We start from the raw sequence: 22,864 nt of genomic DNA, 5'->3' as shown, positions 1-22,864 counted from the left end.
TCCGAGATAGAGATAGAGAGATAGAGCGATTTTAGAGTGAAATTATGTCAATTTTTAATCAAATTTTTTAAAATTGGGAATGTTTGTGAGATATTACCCAAAGTCATTTGTTTTGGCTTGTTTTACAGTACAAATTCACATACTTTTCAGAATCGGCCTAAAAAATTTTCAGTATGTAAAGGTATGAAAATGTTAAAAAAATTTCAGTAATGTAAGGAAAAGTGAGACAAGACTTTTGACCGTCTTTTTTCAAAACAGCCCCACTGTGCACCGACTCGAGAGTATCCCAGAAACATGCACGTAACACATCACACGATTCATAGTAGCCTTGATCAGCCGCGTCAGTTTATTTGAGAAAAAATCTAGCTGTTAAAAATAGCTGTTCTAAAAATTAACTGTTCCTAAAAATTAGCTGTTCCTAAAATAGCTGTTTTCGATCAACAGTATCATAGGCGTTGTACTCACGACATTTTGGCGAAATCTGGCGGATTGAAAATATCTGGTCCGTGACTGCACGAGCTCTCATGAAACCCTTCTGGTACTGCCCCACGAACCTCCTTGTTGAAGGTGTTAGACGTTGGAATAGAACTTGGGAGAGTATTTTATAAGCAGCGTTGATGAGCGAAATGCTACGATAGCTGCAGCACTCTAGTTTGTCGCCCTTCTTATAGATGAGACAGACGACTCTCTCCATCCACTCTTCTGGCAGTTTTTCCTCTTTCCAGATCTTAGAAATGACCCAGAGCAGTGCTCTAGCAAGTGTTTCTTCACCATGTTTGTAGAGCTCACCCGACAGACCGTCTTTGCCGGTGCCTCTGTTGTTCTTCAGCCTTCTAATCTCTCGCTGAAATTCGTTGAGGGTGGACTGGACCCGGTTATCTACTACTGGCACTCCCAGGTCCGTTCTAGTTCCGCTTACAGCTCTTCTAGATCTTCATGGCCACGATCCTCCAGCTGGCGCTTTTCACGTTTCAAGATCGTGGTCATGTCGTTCCTTGCTCGTCTGTACCTGACCAGGTTCTCTCTCGTCCTCATCCTCAGGTCCATTTTTTCTCTGTCACGATCCAACTCGAGAAAAGCTACACAGAACTCCTCTACCGTGGGTAGTGCCGCTTCAAGCTGTTGAGCGTAGACTTCGGCAGCTTGCGGGTTCCGTAGCTGCTTAATGTTGAGCCGCGGGGATCGGCTCTGTAGTAACTGATAGACAGTCGACAGTTTAGAGCGCATACAAACTATCACTAAGTAGTGGTCCGAGTCAATGTCCGCACCTTGCTAGGTGCGTATGTTGGTGATATCCGAGAAAACTGTTCTTCGATGAGCAGATGGTGAATTTGATTTTTTGTTCGTCGGTCAGGTGATTCCCAAGTGGGTTTGTGGATGTCCTTGCGGGGGAATAATGTACTTCGGATTACCAATTCTCCGGAAGCTGCAAAGTTTACGCATATTCGGCCGTTGTTGTTTGTCTCGGTGTGCAGACTTTTGTGTCCGATCACCGGTTTATACAGGTCTTCTCTTCCAATTTGAGCGTTCATATCCCCAATGACAATCTTGATGTCCCGCTGCGAGCAGCTGTCGTAGACGTCCTCCAGCTAGGCGTAGAAGGCCTCCTTTTCAACATCGGGTCTTTCTTCATGCGGGCAATGCACATTGATGATTGTGTAACTGTAGAACCGGCCTTTAATTCAATTCTCAATGCCAATTGATCACACGACTTTGCATTCTGCCTAATACAATAGGCAAAGCATTTGTTGTGCATGTCATAGTTGTCCCGAATCACTTCAAAAATACGTTTCGGTATCGAATCGGATAGCTTTTGCAGTGTTGCCAAATCAATTTGGGCCAACACTCTTTAATAGCTGACTGAAATATGATATCGTCGTTAGCGTTGTTCTCAAAATGATTGATCGAAACATTATTCAGAAGCTCCAGATACGTTTTGGACTTCGTTCAAGTTGCGATGAAACGAATCGTTAGCTTCTTATAGTAAGAAAAGGCACCCCACACTATTAAACTTCCACCATCAAAGTTGATCCAAATCATGCCAATGTCAACGGTAGCAGTCCGGTCCATCCAAGTTAAACTTTTTCTCGTCAAAAACACGACGATACGCTATTCTGCCTCTCACTCCATATATTTACTGGCGAACTTGAGCCGATTCTGTTTATAGATGAAGGTGAGCTTCGGTTTACCTTGAAGTTTCTTCCATTTCATGTTCGGCGAAACATTCGAAATTCGGCCAATTTATTTCGGGGTCACAGGGACAGGAACATCCAAATTCCTTTGTTTGGGATCAGGACAGTCGCCCTTCATCCTCATTGAAACTTTGGTGTTGTCTTTTGTAGGACTATCTCAAATCGACCAATGTTCCGTTTAATCGAGACATTAGAGTTTTTGCTCCGTCAGCCTTTTACCTTTCGCCATGACTGATATTTGAACGTGGGGAAGCGAAAAATAAGCAAACTGATAAATGTGATACAGAAAAATATACAGCATCCAGATGGGAATTGAACCCTAAATTTTGACCAATTGAACTCTATTATCGTATCACATTCCACTGCCTCCTATTTATCAAAACACACTTCTGTGCAGGCGTTATTTTACCCCGCAATTGTTCTGTACACTTACACTTGGCTGCAAAGTCTGTGTCGCGAAGCGATTCGTATTGTTTATTTTTTTATCTATTGAAAATATGCTAGAAAAACAAATCCATCTTATGAATGGTACCTGCTTATTCAATCTCCATCGAAGACCCCTACATTACCTCCAATTCCCACAAGCGTAATGCTCTTGCAATCAAACAAAAATTTAACGCATCACAGTACTAACAATGGGTAGCACATAGATATCGCCCCAAAACACAGCGGGGAAATAATGCGCAAACTGCAAACAGTGCTTACGGGCTGTGACGACGGCAGTCAGGCGTCAGAAAGTTATTAAAATGATTGTTTCTATCCAGCTGTGCGTCAGTTTAGTGTTTGTCATTGTGGTGCCGCACGTGCCACTGGAAAGCTTGTACGCGATCGTGAGAATGTGAATTTAATCCCAACGATAAGTGATTTTCTTCGGGCGCAAAATGGCTAGAACAGTCGAATGGATGCTGCAAGTGACGTTGATGGTGCTAGCAGTTTGGTCGAATGTTATTGGTACGGCGGCGGCCGGTGCTATTGGAGCTAGGAAGCCACGGGGTTTGCCCGGATTCGCAATCACCAGTCGAGACCGGAGATGTAAGTTGTGGCGAGAGTGGAAGGAAGCTGCATTTCTTCACTGCTTGGATTTAATACTAGCAGAAGAGAATGCTACAAATTGGTCGTGTGGAACTGGGCAGTATAATGCGATAAAGACTAAAAGTTAATTCCATTTTTTGATATTTATTACTGCCGTAAATCATCCGCCATATATTGAACTGAGTTTTTATGGTTAATCCTGCCGCTTCCACATATAGTTCTATTTTTCGTCTCGCAGTGCTCGAAAATGTGTTGTGAAATCAATTTGAGATTTTACAGTTTCGTTGCCAAAACAATGGTTTCAATTTCACTGCAAAGCAGGTTTTTGAAATTATTCTCGTTATAAACATATTGACTTGAAGGATGTTGTTATCTGTTGTATGAGTTCTAAAGTAACGAATGAAATGAAAAAGCGCCTCATCATACTTCAATACTATATTATAGAGAATTGTGAAAAAGTTAATCAAATTCTGTTAGGAGCGTTATACTGTTTTTTCTTCATAAGTAAGAGATAAAAAGTTTATTATTTTTTCGTCTTCATTTTCAATTTGCTTTACAGTAGTAAACATTTTCTAATTCATTTTATGATTTTGCTATTTTGTGTAAAATATCTCCCGAATGTGCGAGTCAACAGGATACGCCAAAAAGCAAGCAGTCTGTATATCACAATTTCCTGACAGAATTCCTCTCCTGAAGAACCAAGATACCGAGATAAAGAATGCTTTGTCTCTCATATACGTGTTTAGACAAACAAAGCCGCGAGGATGATTAATATAGAAGATGCCGCACTCTTAACCTACTGCGAACAGGCTTCAGCTTCAACTTTACTTCTCATGTGATATTCACGCGACAGGGACGAAAAGTGCTCTGAACTGATGCGTTGCCTACTAGAGATGGTCGGGTATGGGAAATTTGTTACCCGTACCCGACCCGTACCCGACTCATCGAGAATTTTCAAACCCGTACCCGACCCGAACCCGAAGTCGGGTTTGTTTGAAATACCCGTACCCGACCCGAACCCGAAAAAGTTTGTTTTCAACTACCCGTACCCGACCCGTACCCGAAAGAAAAATACCCCGAAATTGCCGGTACCCGACCCGTACCCGACCCGTCCTGGATTTTTATTTTATTTTTTTTTTAAATACCTGATTACCTCGTACATTTTATGCACTGATTGTCGTATGTGGTTTCTCGAGATGATGGCCGGAGTTGGGCTAGACCCGAGTGTTCATGTGAACGAATGTTAATGAACCAGAGTTCCAGGCGATGTATTGGTGCTCCAGCGTAGCATCTGTCACTGAGAACGTCCGCTCGTTTGATCATTTTTATCACGCAGCAAAATATCTATTCATAACAGTGTACGGATAATTTGGGTTCCGTTAGTCACCTCATATTGAAATTGATCAGGGATTTCAATTATTTATTTTGTATGCATACGTATGATTCATATGAACTGCTGAAAATTTTTATTTTGTTAATTTACCCTACTAGCACAACTCGGAGAATGGTGAGAAATGCATGTCTGGTAGAGTTTAAATTAAGCGACGAGTTTTATGTGCACATCGTAGCAATCAGGAATCTAAAATTCGGTATAACACAGATATTGCTGTACATGCGGCAGCCCTGGTCACAATGCAAATCAAGACCTGGGAGGGAGAAACGAATACTACACTAAAAAATTATCGAAACAAATGACACGCACATTCGTCGTTTTTTGATAGCGTGTAACTATTTTCCTGCTGTAACCCGAGTATGACTCGAACATCACGAATACTAAACGTGCAAATTCGTATGCAAAACACAGTTTTTTCGAGTCAGTTTATTCAGATTTTTGAGTTTATTTATATTTACGTAGACTTGCGCAGAGTTACAATAATTTTATAATTTCGTACCTCACTATTTTGTGAAACGAAAATCAAGACTCAACCGTGATGAAGTGTATAGTTCGGAACTGTTACCAAACGACAGTTTTTTTGATACTCGAGTAATAATTACGCAGGAGGTCTGCCGAAAAGAGTTTATTTGCAAACATTGCTCACACGTTTAAACAACAAAAATGCTTTTAAAAAAATCGGCAAACTTTCAAAACTCGTAGCTTACCAAAGGACAGACTTATTATATTACGAACTAATTTCATTTTTTGTCATATTGACTTACATTTTAAGTTTAGTAAAGCGGGCAATGTATGTAGTTCCGCGGGAATGCGAAGATAACGGGAATAGAAGGTTTGACTAGAATTAGAAAAAAAATTTCCTCGTCCAGGCGGGACTCGACTCGACGGGACGGAGATTGCGGGTTCGAGTCCCGTCTGGACGAGGAAAAATTTTTTCTAATTCTAGTCACACCTTCTATTCCCGTTCATCTTCGCATTCCCGCGAAACTATATACATTGCCCGCTTTACTAAACAGAAATATTATGTTTCAGAAAATATTGTTAATTTCATCGCTTGTGTGGATGTTATTTTTTCATTTTTAATTGTTTATTTATTTCGTCAAGCAAATGTAGACTACATAAATATTTCATTACAGTTATTATTTATAGTGTTTACAATGTTCTTGTTACGAGCTAAGTATTTCTAGTGTATTTCAGACAGTTTTTAATTTGTTTTTTTTTGACGTTGTTATGCCAATGGTTTTACAATGTCGATTATACTGACACATCATTCGATTTATGGGACCATTTTTTGCATAATTAGTTCTGCAATTTTTTCTGAAAAAAGTTTTCTCGTTCTAAGATGCCGTGAAGGTGTATTAAAGCTGAGTTGTGATAATAATGATGATGAGTTATAGACTCATAGTTATAGAATTGAATAGTTATAGAATTGAAATAATGTCATTGACGAAGAATAGCATTGTAAATTCGTGGCGTTGTTCAAGTGTTTGCAGATTAATGAGCATGCAACGTGCTTCGTACGATGACAGAGGAAATGCAGTCCAATTCAAGTTGCGAAGCGCATAAAGAAGGAATTGTTTTTGGACTGATCTATATGAGATTACAATATTCTACAATAGGTCTAACATATGTAATATACAATAGTTTGATAGTATACGGGTCTTGAAAATTGTGGCTGAACCGCTTAGCAAAGCCCATCATACTATTTGCTTTACTTATGATGAAGTTATAGTATTATAATAAGTATTTTTCGAATAAGTCCACGGTCGAGCAAAATGCAATCATTCTTCTGTAGGAGCGGTTCTCAACCTTTTTTCGTCCGCGTACCCCTTAGCTATATTTTTCATTTCGATTGTACCCCCTCGCTTGAAATGCTCTCGCAGAGTGGGATAGAGTAGTGATAGATCATATTGTGGTAGTCTACTTCAGGTTTCAAATTGAACTATGATTTGTTTGCTTGTTACAGTCATGTTTTAAGAGTAAGATTGAACAACATTTGAAGTATTTTAAAGAAAAATTGCTTTGTCCGCCATTACTGATTTTCTTTCGCGTACCCCCTGAAGGCTCTCGAGTACCCCCAGGGGTACGCGTACCACAGGTTGAGAATCGCTGTTCTATAGAAATCAATGATACCGTTACCGATGCAACTTCGTGCTGCTTCGTATCCGTTTCTCCCTCCCACACCAAGACTATGTTAAAACACCTAGGCTAGAAAAGTTAATCATTAAATTCTCATAATGCACGCAAATCGAATTACCCGTACCCGACCCGTACCCGACCAGTTAAGAATTTTTCAAACCCGTACCCGACCCGAACCCGAAGCCTTGGTTTTTAAATTACCCGTACCCGACCCGAACCCGAAAAATATTTTATGGCGTTACCCGAAACCCGACCCGAACCCGTCGGGTACGTGTCGGGTACGGGTATCGGGTGAAAATACCCGTATCCGACCATCTCTATTGCCTACCAGTCGCCTGGTCGAAGATACGTATACGTACCGACCGACGTACGAACGTAACTTCAGCAAAAGGAGAAGCTCAAGAGGGGAGCTCCATTAGAACCATTGAATATTGCACTCGTTAACGCCTTTTTTTCGGGTGGGAGTGTAAGTAAGCGCAGGCAGACGACGGCACTGCGGATGCTTCAATCTTGTGTAATGGCGCCGGGCCGGATAATCACACTTCCTTCAGGGCCTTCAACTTCTAACCTACTGTTCTAGTGTTTTTCTCCCCCTTCGCATGCTGTGCAGTATGGTGCCAGTTGTTGATAACGCTGTGCCAGAGATGGAATCAGGAGGATATTGCCACTTTAGTCTGGTGGAAAAAAATGCTTGGGCTGCAGATCAGAGAGTGACTAGCAATGCGGTAGTTTTAAATCGGATGTTCCCATATTGGGCGTTTGTTTTTATAATAGCGTCCGTAAGTAGAAAGACTGTATAGTCAATATTTGAAAGCTTCAATCGTGAATGCTTACATTTGTTGTGTCATTGATGTCATTTTATTACATTAAATACTCAAGTTAGCGGTAACGTATCACGAATTTAATACACTATTGAATTAAACAATAGGTTTCTACACAACTTTTGAAAACGTCAGAGTGGAAGGAAAATATTCGCATTCGCATAGGATTGCATAAGCAAATAACAGTTGTTTGGAAAATAGGCATTTTTGGTACCTATCAGAGAATAAATATTGTTCATAACGTCTCTGCTGATCCCGATGATGGCGTGGATTTGAATCCCAATGCCAAGATAGTTGTCGATGGTTATGGGGTGGCGTGATCCCCTCTCAATTACTTCACTATGTCTAGCCTCAATTGCTGTAAACAACGAGAGGTTTTCCGAGACGAAAAGTCTCTGGAATCACGCCATCCATCGCATAAGAAACAGAACCGGTGGCATCAGCTCTTTAGTCAATGGTTCCTTAGTTGTATTACTGGATGGAGTAGCTCCGTGTTGGGTATTTTCGTCACTGCGATCAATTTTTTGTTATTTTGTGACATTTAGCGATGAAGTTAGTGACGGTAAATTAGCGAAATGAATAAATAATAATTTTCATTGAAATTAATATTAGTATCACAATCAGTAATAAGTGAACCAAATGTTTCGTGAATAAAAAACCAAAAACCATTTGATCGATTAGGAAAAACAAATCTGTAGCCTATTTGTAATTTTCTCGAGACAATAGGGTGGACTCAGAAACGTTTATCTAAAGTTAAAGCAGACTTTCTATAGTTAACAAAATCAAAAACAAAAATTGTTGTCAAATAACATAGATAAAAAGTAGAAATGGTTGTGCCATGACCATGAGAAATTTGCTATGAACTTCGTACACAACCATACGGGTCAGTAATTGGATATATAAACCCTCTTCTGTTTTTGACCTTAATCGATAAATAGTGGTTAATGAATATAACATGATACATTGTTTATTTTAGATTTTCAAGTGTTATTTTATCTTTTTTTTTTAACAAACAAACAAAAGCTTCAATAAGAGCTAGAGGGTTAATATTACAATAGGGTTAATATTGAAAAAAGTGCAAAAGAGTGGTTTTCTAGCTTGAAAAAGTTATTTTTTCATAATTCACGTTTGGGCAACCTGAAAACAATTTTTTAGAAAGTCGAAATGTTCTACAAAAATGCTATAAATAACACCTTCTTTAAATTTAGGGCTGAGTACTTTGACTTTTTCAACATCAATTTTTTGGGGCACCCTACCGGATACCTAACCTTACAATAACCAGTCGGTTGAGTCCTGCGGCGTGAGATTTTTTGTTACAAAAGTAAACAAAAAGGGAGCTTCGTAGCCACAAGGTTACAGAGTCCGCTTTGATAAGCAGGTGGTCGTGGGTTCGAATCATAGTAGAAACAGGCCATTTGGTTGTCAAAGAATTTTAACATGGGTTTATTCTCGGGCTCACCACTACATACCCTTCCTTCAAGCTGAATTTTATAGTACCCCTACTGACTTTCATCCTAACAAAAATAAGTCCCTCTAATAATAAAACTGGTCTGACTATTGCTTGAAACGCAGTGGAGGCGAAAATTGTAAATCTTACTACACTGAATGAAGGCGCAGTTTATTGCTTTTGAAGTTAAATAGCAGCCAAACTAAAAGAGTTAGATGCTTGGTTTTAAAGAACAACTTGTAGAGTGGACTTCAATGTTTAATTTAGTTAAAAACCCATGTTTATTACACGTTTCAGAAAGAAAGTTGCAGTTTAGTTTTCAAAAAATATTTGATTTCACATTTGTTCCTTTCTAAGTGCTGATTATTCCCCGTAATTTGACGTTTTTGAGACACTGTTGATTACGAATTTTTCTCAGCTTTCCAACGAAACTAACAGAATTGTTATATTTATTCATAAGAGAAAATTTCTATGTTTTATTTCAGTCCCCTATTACTCTTCAAGTCTGCAAAATTATTGCGTTCTTCCAATTCGTATACGTGTTTATCTGAACCTTCGATGTTTGCTACAAACACCGTACACAACAGTTTGGGTAAGCAATCAGTTTTTCAATATGAACAGGGTTTGGCCATACTTGCATTACTCAGTTGTTGCAACAGAAATTAATGGTAGTTCGATGCCAATCGATTATTTCCAAATTTTACACTGCACTATTCTAGACACTTTCATTTTTTTCGCCTGGATACGAATATGTGAAGTCGTTCAATAAATCTTTTTGATGTTTGTGTTAGGGAAATGACATGTAGCATGAAGAGGTTTGTAAATATTTGAATTTTGCTTGGCTTGTACAAATTTAACCGAATTTTTCACTAGTTTTATATTAAAAAAATATGCCAACCATTGGGTCACAAAATTTAAAAAAACCTTTTATTATCTAGACCAAAATGTTCATGTTCGAAATCCGTTTAGTTGTACATTTACACATTTTAAGTCAGACGGCTAACGTTGTGTGCGTATAAATTGTGCAGAAGCTTGCATTTTAAATGTTTTTTCACAATTTTTTTTTTCATAAAACTAGTGTTTCGTGTGTAGTTACTACAAATTGTCGAATATGCATCCAATTCAATGGATTCAGCAGCTTCTGCATTAAAAGACCTTTTTACGGGTGGTGATAAAAAAAAATTCCAAGGAAAGTAACTATATTAACTTACTTGCAAAAAATCTACGCTCTTGCGAGCGGTCTTCCGACAGTTAACCGGAAAGTTTGCCATGGTGGCAGAAATATGTGTGTGGGAATGTTTTTGAGTTCTTTCTTCGTATTTTTTATCAATTTCTTTTCAGTTTTGGCTACAAAATTGTTAAAGTAGATCTTATACTCCAGGTTTGCCCAGAAATTCTCAATGGGACGCAGCTGTGGGACGTTGGGCGGGCTCACCAAATTGGGTACTACATCCATATTCAGCCACTCCATCTCTTCCAGCAATCGCTTCGAGTAGTGAGCCAACGCCAGATCCGGCTAGAACACCGCGTCTTCGCTCTTATGGTACATATTTCTTGATGAACGACACAACTTCCGGCAGGCACTTCGTACTACAAAATACCACGTTCACGGTCAGTCCGAAGCAAAGGAAGAGTAGCTCCGACCTCCCCTTCTCGGAGAACTTGCTGTGGGTAATGAACTCAATCTACGAAGTGCCCTGCCAGTCGTTGCCAGCCAGGGTTGGATAGGTCTCGTTGTCCATCACCACCGCCATGTCATGATTCGCCGGGAAAATCGACTTGGTAATCTTATTCAGCCGCTGCCGTTGGGTCATTACTTGCAGCTCTGAGACCAAAGGACGGGACTGCCGTTTCCTGACATATGCGCGCTAGGTACTTTTTTACTGTTTGGCCGGTTGCACCAACCTCCCGGCCAAGTGCACGCAGTGAGGTAGCCACTTTTCTCTCGATCTTTCTCTTCAACATCTTTTGGAGCTTCTTGTCCTCAGGTTCGTCGGCCGTCCGGAATCGAGCTTTCTCCAATAGTGCCAAGATGTTGTAAATGCCAGAACGGGCGTATCAGACGTCCACAAAGTGCCGCACGATGTCCGTTTTTCCACACTACTGAACGAAGAAGCTTCACTGTTTTCGCCATCACGGTGAGAGTTCGACTGATAGATCTGTCCAATTTTTTCTGCTGAGCCATGGGTTACTATGATTGATGCTGCTTTTACTCATGCTGAGCAACCTTAAGCTGTACAGCTAAAGCCCTTGGTCTCCCCGGGACCGCCGTTAGGTATTACTTCAGGAAGAGGGCCAGTCGTGCTTTTTAGCACTTACCTCTACGGGTAGCAGAGCAGCCTGTTCAGGCCAGTTAGTTAACTGCTAACTAACTGAGACACGTCGATGGTTTCCCGTCGATTTGTGCCCTGCAAAATAATAACGATCTGTGATGCGGCCTTGATGACCGCATCCCAGATTTCCCTATTCTCGCTCACTTATTGCCAGCATTTCGTACCTTATCCGCTCGAAACGCGGACATGTGAAGAACACATGCTCCGCGTTTTCTTCCGCACCCGTACATGCGGGGCACATAGGGGACTCGGCGTACCCGAACCTATGCAGGTACTGCCTAAATCAGCCATGGCCTGACAGAATCTGTGTCAGATAGAAAGTTACTTCCCCATGGCGCCTAATAATCCAGCATGCTAACTCTGGAATGAGTCGGTGTGTCCATCATACCTTTTGTAGTGTTGGACCACTCCCGCTGCCACCTAGCAATTGAAGATGACCGTATGGTGTTGCGTATACCCCTCGTGTCGCGTTGGACGAAGCACTCTACATCCTCTTTGACGATGATGCTGATGGGCATCATGCCAGCCAAGACACAAATCGCGTCGTACGACACTGTTCGGTATGCGCACGCGACCCTTAGGCACATTAGCCTGTACGTACTCTTGAGTTTGCCACGATGGCACGAGGTACCCAAAACCTTGGACTTCACTAGGCCCTCCATACCTGAGTATGGACGTGGTCACGCTAGCAAGGACTTTGCGCCTGCTGCTAGCGACCGCTGAGCTGTTTGCCATCATGCGGGATAGTGCCGCTACAGTCATAGAAGCTTTCTTGCAGGTATAATCGACGTGGCTCCCTAATGTGAGATTGTCATCGATCATAACCCCCAGAAGCTGCAAGGAGCGTTTTGAGACGATAGTGCATGCACCAACACTGATCGATGCCTCCTGCTCTGACTTTCTGTTATTTACAACAATAACCTCTGTATTATGGTGTGCTACCTCCAGTTTCCTGGAGTGCATCCAGTCTTCCGCTACGCGTATGGATAGCGCGGCCTTTAACTCCACCTTTCTTATTGACTCGCCATAGACCTCAAGAGCTATATCGTCGGCGAAGCCCACAATCACCACCCCTGGAGGGAGTGTTAGTTTTAACACGTCGTCATACATGGCATTCCACAGTACTGGACCCAGGATAGAACCTTGCGGTACACCTGCGGTAACTGGGACGCTTTTCTGACCCTCGTTTGTGTTGTACACTAGCACTCGATTATGAAAGTAGTTACCCAGAATCTTGTACAACGGCGTCGGCACTCTGAGGCTCTGTAGCGCTAAGGCTATGGAGTACCAGTTGGCACTGTTAAACGTGTTCTTAACGTCGAGCGTGACGATCGCGCAATAACGAATGCCCCTCCTTTTACGTTGGATTGCAACCTCAGCCGTTCTGGTGACGGAGAGAATTGCATCCACCGTGGACCTACCTTTTCGAAAAACCGAGGTGGTTGCTTGATAGACCTTCATCAATTTCTGTGTATTTCACCAGTCTATTGAGGATTACCCTCTCAAGCACCTTGCCCGCCGTGTCCAGCAGCCAAATTGGTTTGTATGCCGATGGGTCACCTGGTGGTTTTCCGACCTTCGGCAACAGCACCAGCCTCTGGCGTTTCCATACGTCCGGGAAGAGGCAGTCGTCAAGGCATTTCTGCATGACCGACTTGAACAACCCGGGGGCTTCTTTAATGGCCGTCTTGATGGCCAAGTTCGGGATTCCATCTGGCCCCGGTGCCTTGCCTAGCTTTAGGGAGTTTGCGATCTCGATCAATTCATCTTCTGTCACTCTTCTCGCATCGTCTGCCTCTGCACGACTGCCGTCACTCACGGTTGGTGATGACTCGTCAGCCGGAGGCCAGGGACTTGGTTCGTGGCTTGGGAAGAGGCCCTGAATGACCGTTTCTAGCATCGCTGGTAATTGTTTAGCTGGGGCTAGCGCACCTCTAGTCTTGGTTATAACGATCCTGTAGGCGTCACCCCACGGGTTCGAGTTGGCACTGGCGCATAGTCGTTCGAAACAGGCTCGTTTACTGGCTCTGATTGATGCTGCTTTGGAAGTTTCGTGTGAATGTAAACCCATGTGAAATCAGAGATTTTTGTCCATTCTTTTAATGCAAACTATAGGACAAGTACAAGTTATTGTTTGAAATTTGTGCGTGTTGACATTCGAGAACATACCCAATAAAAAAACATTCCACACCCTATCTCACCGCTGCACTGACAGTGTAGGAGTAGAGACCGCAGTGTGGATTGCACTACCGTCTTTTTTCTAGAGTTTTTTATTGGTATTCATACTTTCCTTAAGCGTTTGCTTATGGGATAAGCGACATTTCCTGCACACTGGCAAACGTACATGACCGTGCAATATTATTTTTGTTTCTCTTAAACTTTTACCGATAACGTCTTTTTAAACTTTGCCGATAAAGTTAAGCGGCTTCTCTAGGTTTCTGGTCAGAAGAAAAAAAAATATTGTAAACCGAGTTTAAACCATTCAATAGGTTATCAACGGGTTAAACGGGTTTATTTTCCAACTGCTCAAATGTGGTACTGCCGACAAGGCTGAAATTTATTTTTGTTTTTCTAACAAGCTTTACAACAACAATAACAATATCGCCGCTAACCTGGAGCGATCTCGATCAACTAGATTAGTTGAGAGAATTCGTTATCGATTAACAGGCTATACACGCTTAGTAAATTAGTGAATCTTTCTGAGCGAGATAACATTTTTTCACACATAGAGTACTTAAACAGAGAATTGTTTCATGACAGGTAAATGGAAACATAACCTATTCTCAATATTCATGACAATTTGTTAAATTGGAATGTTTTTAGATTTGTTGATTATTAAGAAGTGGTAAGCTTATTATTATTTTATCCGTACTTGTGTGTAATATGATTTAACTCTCCTTTTTACACGTTCTCCACTCTACTATACCGAGCCTCGTTCCTCCTGCCAAAAATCACCACTTATAAATCCCTGAAGAAGTTTCGTCGTGCGCCCTTCTGGACAGTTTTATTGATAAGAGAGACTGATTTTTGTTAAGAGGAAGTTGCAAAATTCGCTTGACAAAGCGGATTGTGTGACCTTGCAACTACGCAGCTCGTCATTATGAAAAATTAGGTAGAAGTATTGTTAGTCGGGGTGGCACGATACCGTGTTGACTGTATCTTGATTGAGATTAGGTAGGCCTTTTGTGAATAAGCCTGTAACTCTTTTTTGTTTAATATGCATATTTGCATTTTTCTAATTTTTTAGGTTCCGGCGGCTTGAAATTTTGCTAGTTTTCATATTCAACAGGGGACTTAATTTCTTCATGTGTGTAGACTACTAACACAAAATATCCATTTCTGTGATGCTTGTGGAGTTTCGAGCAGCAACAACTATCGAAATAACAACATTTTCCTTTCTTTCATTGCCCTACGTATTGGACCGGCAGGCGTCGTTACCGATCAGTATGCAAAGGTCATTGAAGATGTAAATTGAATAGCTAACCTCTAGTAGTCTGCTCAGTTAAGAAGTGGTGACAATCGATGGCGGTCGATCAAGCTCCTAATAAAGCCAGTCGTAGCCCTATATTAAAAATTGGCAGCTACTACAGGAAAACATTTAAAAGCACTAAAATGTTCGTTTATTCAGTACACGGAATGATGTAGCGACATCGCGTTAATAAAAACGGTATGGCAAAAAGCTCAATTTGGGACAATATTTTCATTAAACGAGTGAAGATTCAATGAATTGTATTTTCCTCCATAAAACAGCCACAGGATGCATCACAGAACAGCAAGTTGTAGTGGTGCATGCCTGCGGTCACTGTTTCTCTTGGCTTTCAACACGTAGTAAAATAAAAAAAAATCATTACGCCACGCCACAAAACTAAAAGATTGAAACAATTTGAAAAAAGGGCGGAAACGTCACAATATGGGTCAAACATAACATCCTCGGTGAAAACTGATATGAGTTTGAATGTTGTACGTGGTTGTTTATGAATTAATTAAATCTGTTTTATTTATTACAAGCATGCTATCTCCTAAACTTGATAATTTTTTTACCCTGGAAACCAATTACAATACTCAAAATTCATCAATTTGATAGGAAATAATCGTGATACAAATATATAAACTAGACCATTTTTTCCGGTGGACACATTTCTGGATTTTCATTTTTAAGGTACTCGTACCGTTGTCCCATTTTGGTATGATACTTCACTTGCAGTTAATTTTTCTATAACAATCTAGGTACAACTGTGTTATTGGCATCATTAAGATTAGACGACCTTCTGGAAAAAGTAACTCTCACCATTTCACTGTTTGGCGTGAAAAATAGAATGAATGAAAATGACAAATTCACTCTATGTTGATAACAATAAAAACTCAAATTTTTGCTTTCCATTGTTCCCTGCCCAATGATGGCCCTTCGAATGGTGTTACTTTTCGTACGATATATTTCATCACGAAACATTCCGCTTCCCGCAGTCCCGATCCGGAACTGCACGGAAATCGCGGCCTCGCAGTCGTCCAGGCACATCACTCGGCACATTCTTCTCACGTTCCGTTCAGCCTGAGGGGTTGGCTTAGAAGATGCTTTCACTTCACTCGACCTCAGGCTGTCAGTCAAAGCAGACGACGACACGCGGGGAAACATACGCGAGATCCTGAAGAGAGTGCGAACGGACGGGAAGGAATCTGCTTGTTTGACTTTGTTGAACCAGCTATGCCTGGTTTATCCGACGACGATGATACGGCCGCAGCTGGTAAGTCAGACCAAATAAGCCTGTTCTCCTGGGCTGGCGATGGAATGAAGCTTCGTCTTCGGTAGCTGCTGCTGCTGCTTCTGGTGATTTAACTACTGCTTACAGGAGCCACACTCTGCACGGAGAAGCGAAAATGATGAAGTATGTTTTATGACTCAATTACAAGCTAAGCGAATAATTTAGCGAAGAGAGGGCTTGATTTGATTCGGTATTTGTGGCTTGATCGATGTGGTGAATTCAAATTGGCACGAGGAAATTTCTCGCGGCTTTTTGTTATTGCTCTGGATTGGAGATTGGATTGTTTTGGGTAATCGAAAAGTTTCATGAAAAAACAAATGGCGCTTTTTTTCTTTCTTTTATACAGTTCTCCCCATCTTCACATTATACCAGTGGGGTCAAGGATTGTGCTCGGCATCTTCGGGAGAGTACGGCTCATGCCAGCCGAATAACGAATGCAGCTTAAGAGGTGGCATCCCTGCAGGCCCATGTGCTGGAGGTTATGGCACATGCTGCATATGTAAGTCTTCAATTGAATCCCTTTAACTTGATATAATGAGATTTATTCCAGTTATGGCTTCCTGTGGGGGAGTGGCTCGCGAAAACGGGACCTATTTCGTGAATCCTAATCATCCGGATACGACGGATGGAACGGGGAGCTGCCAACTGACAGTTCTCAAGATGCATCCCGACATCTGCCAGATCCGGCTGGACCTGGACCAATTCTCCATTAGTGGGCCGGAAACTGTCAATCACATCTGCAACAATGATCAGTTCCTCGTTTCCGGAGGTAGTCCTGCACCCACTATTTGCGGTTCGTCTAATGGAGATCATAGTAAGATAATTTCATTTCTGCTTAAAGTAGCTTAGTGTAATCTTTTCCCTTTCTTACAGTGTATGTCGACGCAGGTATGGGACAGAGTAATCCCATCATACTGACGGTAATCACGAGTGGTCCCAGCTATCCACGTTCATGGAGAATCCGAATCTCACAAATACCTTGCAGTACCGTTTCCAAGGCAGAGCAAGGATGTTTGCAATACTTCACAGGCGTTAGTGGAAGGATAAAAAGTTTTAATTTCGACACTACCAGTGGCCGACAATTGTCGAATCAGGATTACAGTCTGTGTATCCGAACCGAACGAAACTTTTGCAGTATACAATATACGGCCTGCCCGGATACGGGTCGAAATCGATCCCGGACTTTCACGCTGTCCGGTAACTCCAATAGTGCTGTCCAGGCGATGATTGGAGGCGGCACTCAGGGTACTCCGAATTCCTGCACCAACGATTGGCTGATGATCCCTTGTGCGAAGGTAGCGGATCGATTACCAATGGCCAGTACCTGTGAAGATAAAATCTGTGGAGGAACGTTTAACGCAGAGGTTAGTTCCAGCGAAAGGACAGTTGTGTCTACGATACGACCCTTTCGACTGGCCTTCCACACGGATTCAGTCGAATCACCAACCGATGTTGATAATAGGGGATTCTGTTTGGATTATGTCCAACAACCTTGTACCAGTAATTGAATTATGTAATAAATGTTTACAAACGAAAAAAAAAGGAAATTGTTTAGACTGGGGCATAACACAGTACTTTATATTCAGATACAAAATCAAGTTCAACTGCATTAACAATTGAAACCAGCATTACTTCACACCGTAAATAATAGCATTTTAGTAAACTTGAATTATTTTTGTCAGCTGCCAAACGCATAAATCATAACTGGCAAACTGCTTAGCATTCTCCTTGTGCCCTGAACCGTGGTGCACTAAAAGTTCAGCGAAACAGAAAGCAATTACTACTAGCTTTACACTGTCACCAGCACTTACGGAATTATGCAATTCTATATAGATATATCATCACCAGTCTGTTTTGTGGGTAAAATCACGCAATGTAGATATTAGGCAAGATAGTGCAAATTGACTCCCACGTTAAGTGAAACGGGTTTATATACACACAACACAGTGTCGTAGGTCCGTTCCGTAGCGAATGCAGTTGTTTCTCGCCTGGGTTGGCAGGAAGTGGTACATCCACTCTTCCCTCGAACCGCTCGTTGTGTGGAAGCCTTATCAATGTATCAGATGCATTAGCCGAGTGAAAGTAAGCCAATCATACTTAGCTCTGATGTATCTGACATTCTCGATAAACACGCCATACAATACATAAAATGTATTTGAGCACTATTAAATCCATCATTAGTAAAAAAAAATATTGATGCGTGGTGTAATGCTTAGCGACAAGTGGATTACTCTAATGTATAGCGATTTATTTTTGTTGGTGGCCTTTCTAAACGCACCTAGAGTGATGTAATCAAACGTTCAATTCATTTTCTAACCAAAAGCAAACTTGAAAAATGGAATTTCAAAACCCACATTGAATTTATTTTTATGTTATTCTCTGCACGCACATTTCGTGGAATTCGTAGATTGTACAGTACTTTTGTAGATTGTATAAAACATTCGTATTGCAAGTTATCGAATAGAATTGCCACATTACGCATAATTTGTACAATTCACGAATGTACTTTCGTACGAACGTGGAGCACGAATATTTACTTGAACGAAATTTTTGTGTTCTGTTATACCTGATTTCGTATAATGTACATGTTATTGCGTAAGCTTACTAATTTTTCGTAGGTACTATTTACATTATGCAGCGTTTGTTTGTACGATTGAATTCGTTCATTTTTAAAATCTTTCGTTACGTATACGAATAGAAATCTGTAACAATTTTGACAGTTCTGACGAGAGTACCTTCATATTTATTACGCATTGGTTTCGTAGCAGAAAACAACAAAAGATTTTGTATGCGAAATAAATGTTTTCGTGGGAATAACTAAACTAATTTAAATGTGAGAAACATAAAAAAGCTATCGAAAAAAAATAATGGTATTTCAAAAAATACAATTTTTCACTGTCGAAAATTGTGATATTACTTGTGGCTTCCAAAAAATTGTTCCATTGAGCAAAAACTTTTTTTCGTTATCAAACCCTTTTCCTCACATTAAACAACATTCTATAGAGATTTATTAATATATAGATAGAGTTTTTCAATCGATATCAAGAAGTTATTTTAACTCTTTAAATATGGATTTTTATCTTTACGCTATACGCTATAATTTTATAAATTTTTTATTCAATGTAATGATCTGCCCCTGATTCAAAAATTGGCTAATATGCCATAGGCAACATATCGAGAAAAACGCATTTGGAAGTTTTTTGTCGGTACAACATATTTTGACTGTTCATGACAACTTTTTTATTGAGTATATTACCCTTTATATATGCTGGAACCTTGCCGTTGAGTTGAAACAGAGAAATCTGTAGAAAAATTCCATCCGCCACGTATTTTTAGCACAGCAGCCGTTTTTTCAATTATAAATGAAAGGTCAGTTGACAAAACGGTGTGCAATTTGGCCAATATCCATACGATGTGAATTATATCGTACTCGTTGGTGATGAAAATGGTTTTAAATTTAATAAAACAAAACGGAAACACAAGTGAGAGTGAAAAGGACGACGAGACAATTGTTACGTGCAGCAATATAAATATTATTATTCATGGTAATCTCACAATCCACTTTCCTATTTTTTCTCATCAAATCCAAAATGAAATCTGAATCTTCTCTTTATTAATATTACTCCTAATCTAAGAGCTAAATATCATTTTTTTAAATGTAAAGATTTATGACAGAAGGAAACAGTCACACGTTTTGACCATTGGGTTTCGCAGTACAACAAATAAATTCTTGTAGCATCAAATATTCTTCGTGAAAAAGTCAAATTTGATGCAAGGGCCTTACGATCGCTCACCTGTCGCCAGTAACCACCAAGCTACAACACACTTTCGAAAGTTAGAAGAAACACAGTTCAGTAATAATACACTGGTTCGTGAACATACCACAGGTTCATATTGGATATTGGATATTAGCCAAATTCTCAATTATTTTGGATATTAGCCAAAATTGTTTCACATTTGCTGCCTTCCCAAATGCATTTTTTGACAATCGGCTTCCATTGGGACCTTGTTTAGAGTGTGTACCATCACGAGAAACTGTTTTCTCGTTTTTGGTAAAAATGGCATATTAGCCAATTTTTGAATTATGGGCAGTGATGTTGAATCTCTGATGTTGTTTATTGCTTATTTTTCCCATTTGCTACGTTTCTGCATCACTCTGTCTCAACTTTTCAAGTTTATTCAGTTTTTTTTTGAGAATTTTTTTTTCTATCTCAATTGAATGTGTTTTAAGCTTCGTTACTCCCTTATTTATACCATTTTATGCCATGTTTTATACCATGTTTATACCATGCGCCATTTGCATCTCTAGGTTACATTAAAATTATTTTTCAACAAAAATGATGTAATTATCGTGAGAGTCATCTTTTAAGGATTACACACGGAGTCTCTGGTTGAAGATGTTATTTAAAAAAAAAAAATAGTATCGCTCTAATACTCACCATTCGAAAGCTTAAGGTGTCTGCTTTTATATGACACCAAATTTGAAATGCTCTATCGGCGGGTCTAGAACAATTTTTATCAAGTTTTATTGATTTGAATCTCGTTTAATTAATATATTTTGGGACTACTTCACAAAAAATGGACACAACTATTCATGGAAAGGATCCAAGTAGGCCATTTATTATCTCTTGTTTTGATTCGGGATCAATACGTGGTATAGTAAACCTTGCAGTGTTTGTGTTTTTTATAGTGGAAATATTGAAATGGAATGGTCTAGGATCACAAAGCAAATTGGCTAAGGATTTTTTTCAATTGGATCGATTAACCATTCATATATGGAAAACAAAGCGATACAATAGTTGGCATTTGCCCACCGCTAGCACTCCACATAACACTTGGGATTGTAAATATAATTTACAAATAAGCCACAGTAAATATGGATTTACGGGACAAAATTGCCACAAATTGATAAAGAACTGACATGTTATAGAAAACAATGGAGCATTGGGATTGCTCAAAACGGTAAGGGCTCGAAAATATTTTTTGCCTTTCTTCTAGAAAGGTATAGCAATCACTGGAAAAACCAAAAGTATAAAGTGCCCCAAAGGGTCGAATCTCGTATATCAATTGACTTAGACGAGCAGAGCATTTTCTGTATGTGTGTGTGTGTATGTGTGTGTGTATGTGTGTGTGTATGTAACGCTCTCCCAATCTCACTCGATTTTCTCAGAGATGGCTGGACCGATCTTCATGAAATTAATTGCAAATGAAAGGTCTAGTTGCCCCATAAGACTCAATTGAATTTCATTACAATCGGATTTTTAGATTAGGGGTTATGTTTAAAAAAGTGAAAATCACGAAACATCATTATCTCGAAAACTACACAACCGAATTTAACAAAATTGGTTTTAAATGAACGAGCTACTTAAAAAACCCTTAACTTCTGATTGAACGTGTGGTTCAAAAGTTATTTAAAGAAACGTGTTCTGGAGAGTGTTTAATCTCACTCATGTTTCTCAGAGATGGCTGAACCGATTTCCACAAAAGCAGTGTCATTCGGAAGGTCTAATTACCCCATAAAACCCTATTGATTTTTTTTGCAATCGGACAATGACTTTGCCTGTTATGTTTAAAAATGTGAAATCCAGCTTAGAAAAGAAACATATTCCGAAGACTACTTAAACTCACTCACTTTTCTCAGAGATGGCTGAACCGATTTCCACGAAATTAGTGTCAAATGAAAGGTCTAGCTGCCTCATAACACACTATTGAATTTCAATGTAATCGGTCTATTACTTTGTCTGTAATGTATCAGAATATGAAAATCACAAAACTTCATTATCTCAGAAAGTACACAACCGATTTAAACAATGTTGGTATCAAATGAACGGGCTAGCTAAAGGTTAATTGATGAATTTTAAAGTGATTAAACACGTGGTTCAAAAATTGTGAAAAAAAACATGTTCCGGTGACTTTTCAAATTCACTCGTTTTCCCCAAAATGGCTGGACTAATTCAACAATCTTAGTGTCAAATGAAAAGTTTGGCTTTCCTATAGGTTCCCATTTTATTTGACTTTAATCGTATTTTTATTCCAACCATTATGTATGAAATTGTTAACAAAACAACGAAAGTCTATTATCTCAAAGATCACACGACTTATTTGAACATATCTAGTGTCATTTGAACGGGTTGTGGTTCAAAAGTTATGAAAAGAAACGAAATTCAAAGACTATTTAAAACTGTAACTGCTTAAAGACTATTTAAAACTGTAACTGCTTTTGTGAAGAAAAAAACTGTAACTGCTTTGATCAAAACATATGGCCTCAACAAAATTTAAAATTGGTATTGTGCTATTCGTACGTTCCCGGTATTGCTCGTGATTGAAGTGTACGAAATTCAAAGTCATTTCTTTTATTTCGCTATTTCTTCAGCACGAATATTTTACTCGTAATTAATAATTTTTTAACTTTTTGTCTTTCTCCTAGAAAGGTATAGCAATCACTTGCAAAACCGAAGATATGAAAGTGCTCCAATGGGCCGAATGGCATATATCACTCGACTCAGTTCGACGAGCTGAGCATTTTCTGTATGTATGTATGTATGTATGTATGTATGTATGTATGTATGTATGTATGTATGTATGTATGTATGTATGTATGTATGTATGTATGTATGTATGTACGTATGTATGTATGTATGTATGTATGTATGTATGTATGTATGTATGTATGTATGTATGTATGTATGTATGTATGTATGTATGTATGTATGTATGTATGTATGTATGTATGTATGTATGTATGTA

The 22,864-nt window shown here is 39.7% G+C and overlaps 1 protein-coding gene across 1 annotated transcript; it reads left to right on the top strand.

The window, feature by feature from the left end:
- Positions 1–2,979: 2,979 nt before the first annotated feature.
- On the top strand, positions 2,980–17,635 carry LOC129723368 (uncharacterized). Its single transcript, XM_055677551.1, has 4 exons — positions 2,980–3,224; positions 16,464–16,616; positions 16,668–16,931; positions 16,991–17,635. Exons 1-4 carry the CDS (start codon positions 3,074–3,076, stop codon positions 17,623–17,625), a joined length of 1,203 nt encoding a protein of 400 aa, XP_055533526.1. The 5' UTR covers positions 2,980–3,073; the 3' UTR covers positions 17,626–17,635.
- Positions 17,636–22,864: the final 5,229 nt, after the last annotated feature.

The sequence above is a fragment of the Wyeomyia smithii genome, chromosome 2 (genome assembly GCF_029784165.1).
Source record: "Wyeomyia smithii strain HCP4-BCI-WySm-NY-G18 chromosome 2, ASM2978416v1, whole genome shotgun sequence".
In the NCBI taxonomy this organism is placed as follows: Eukaryota; Metazoa; Arthropoda; class Insecta; order Diptera; family Culicidae; genus Wyeomyia; species Wyeomyia smithii.
Note: the sequence above shows the minus strand (reverse complement) of the source record. Positions and strands in the feature narration are given on the sequence as shown.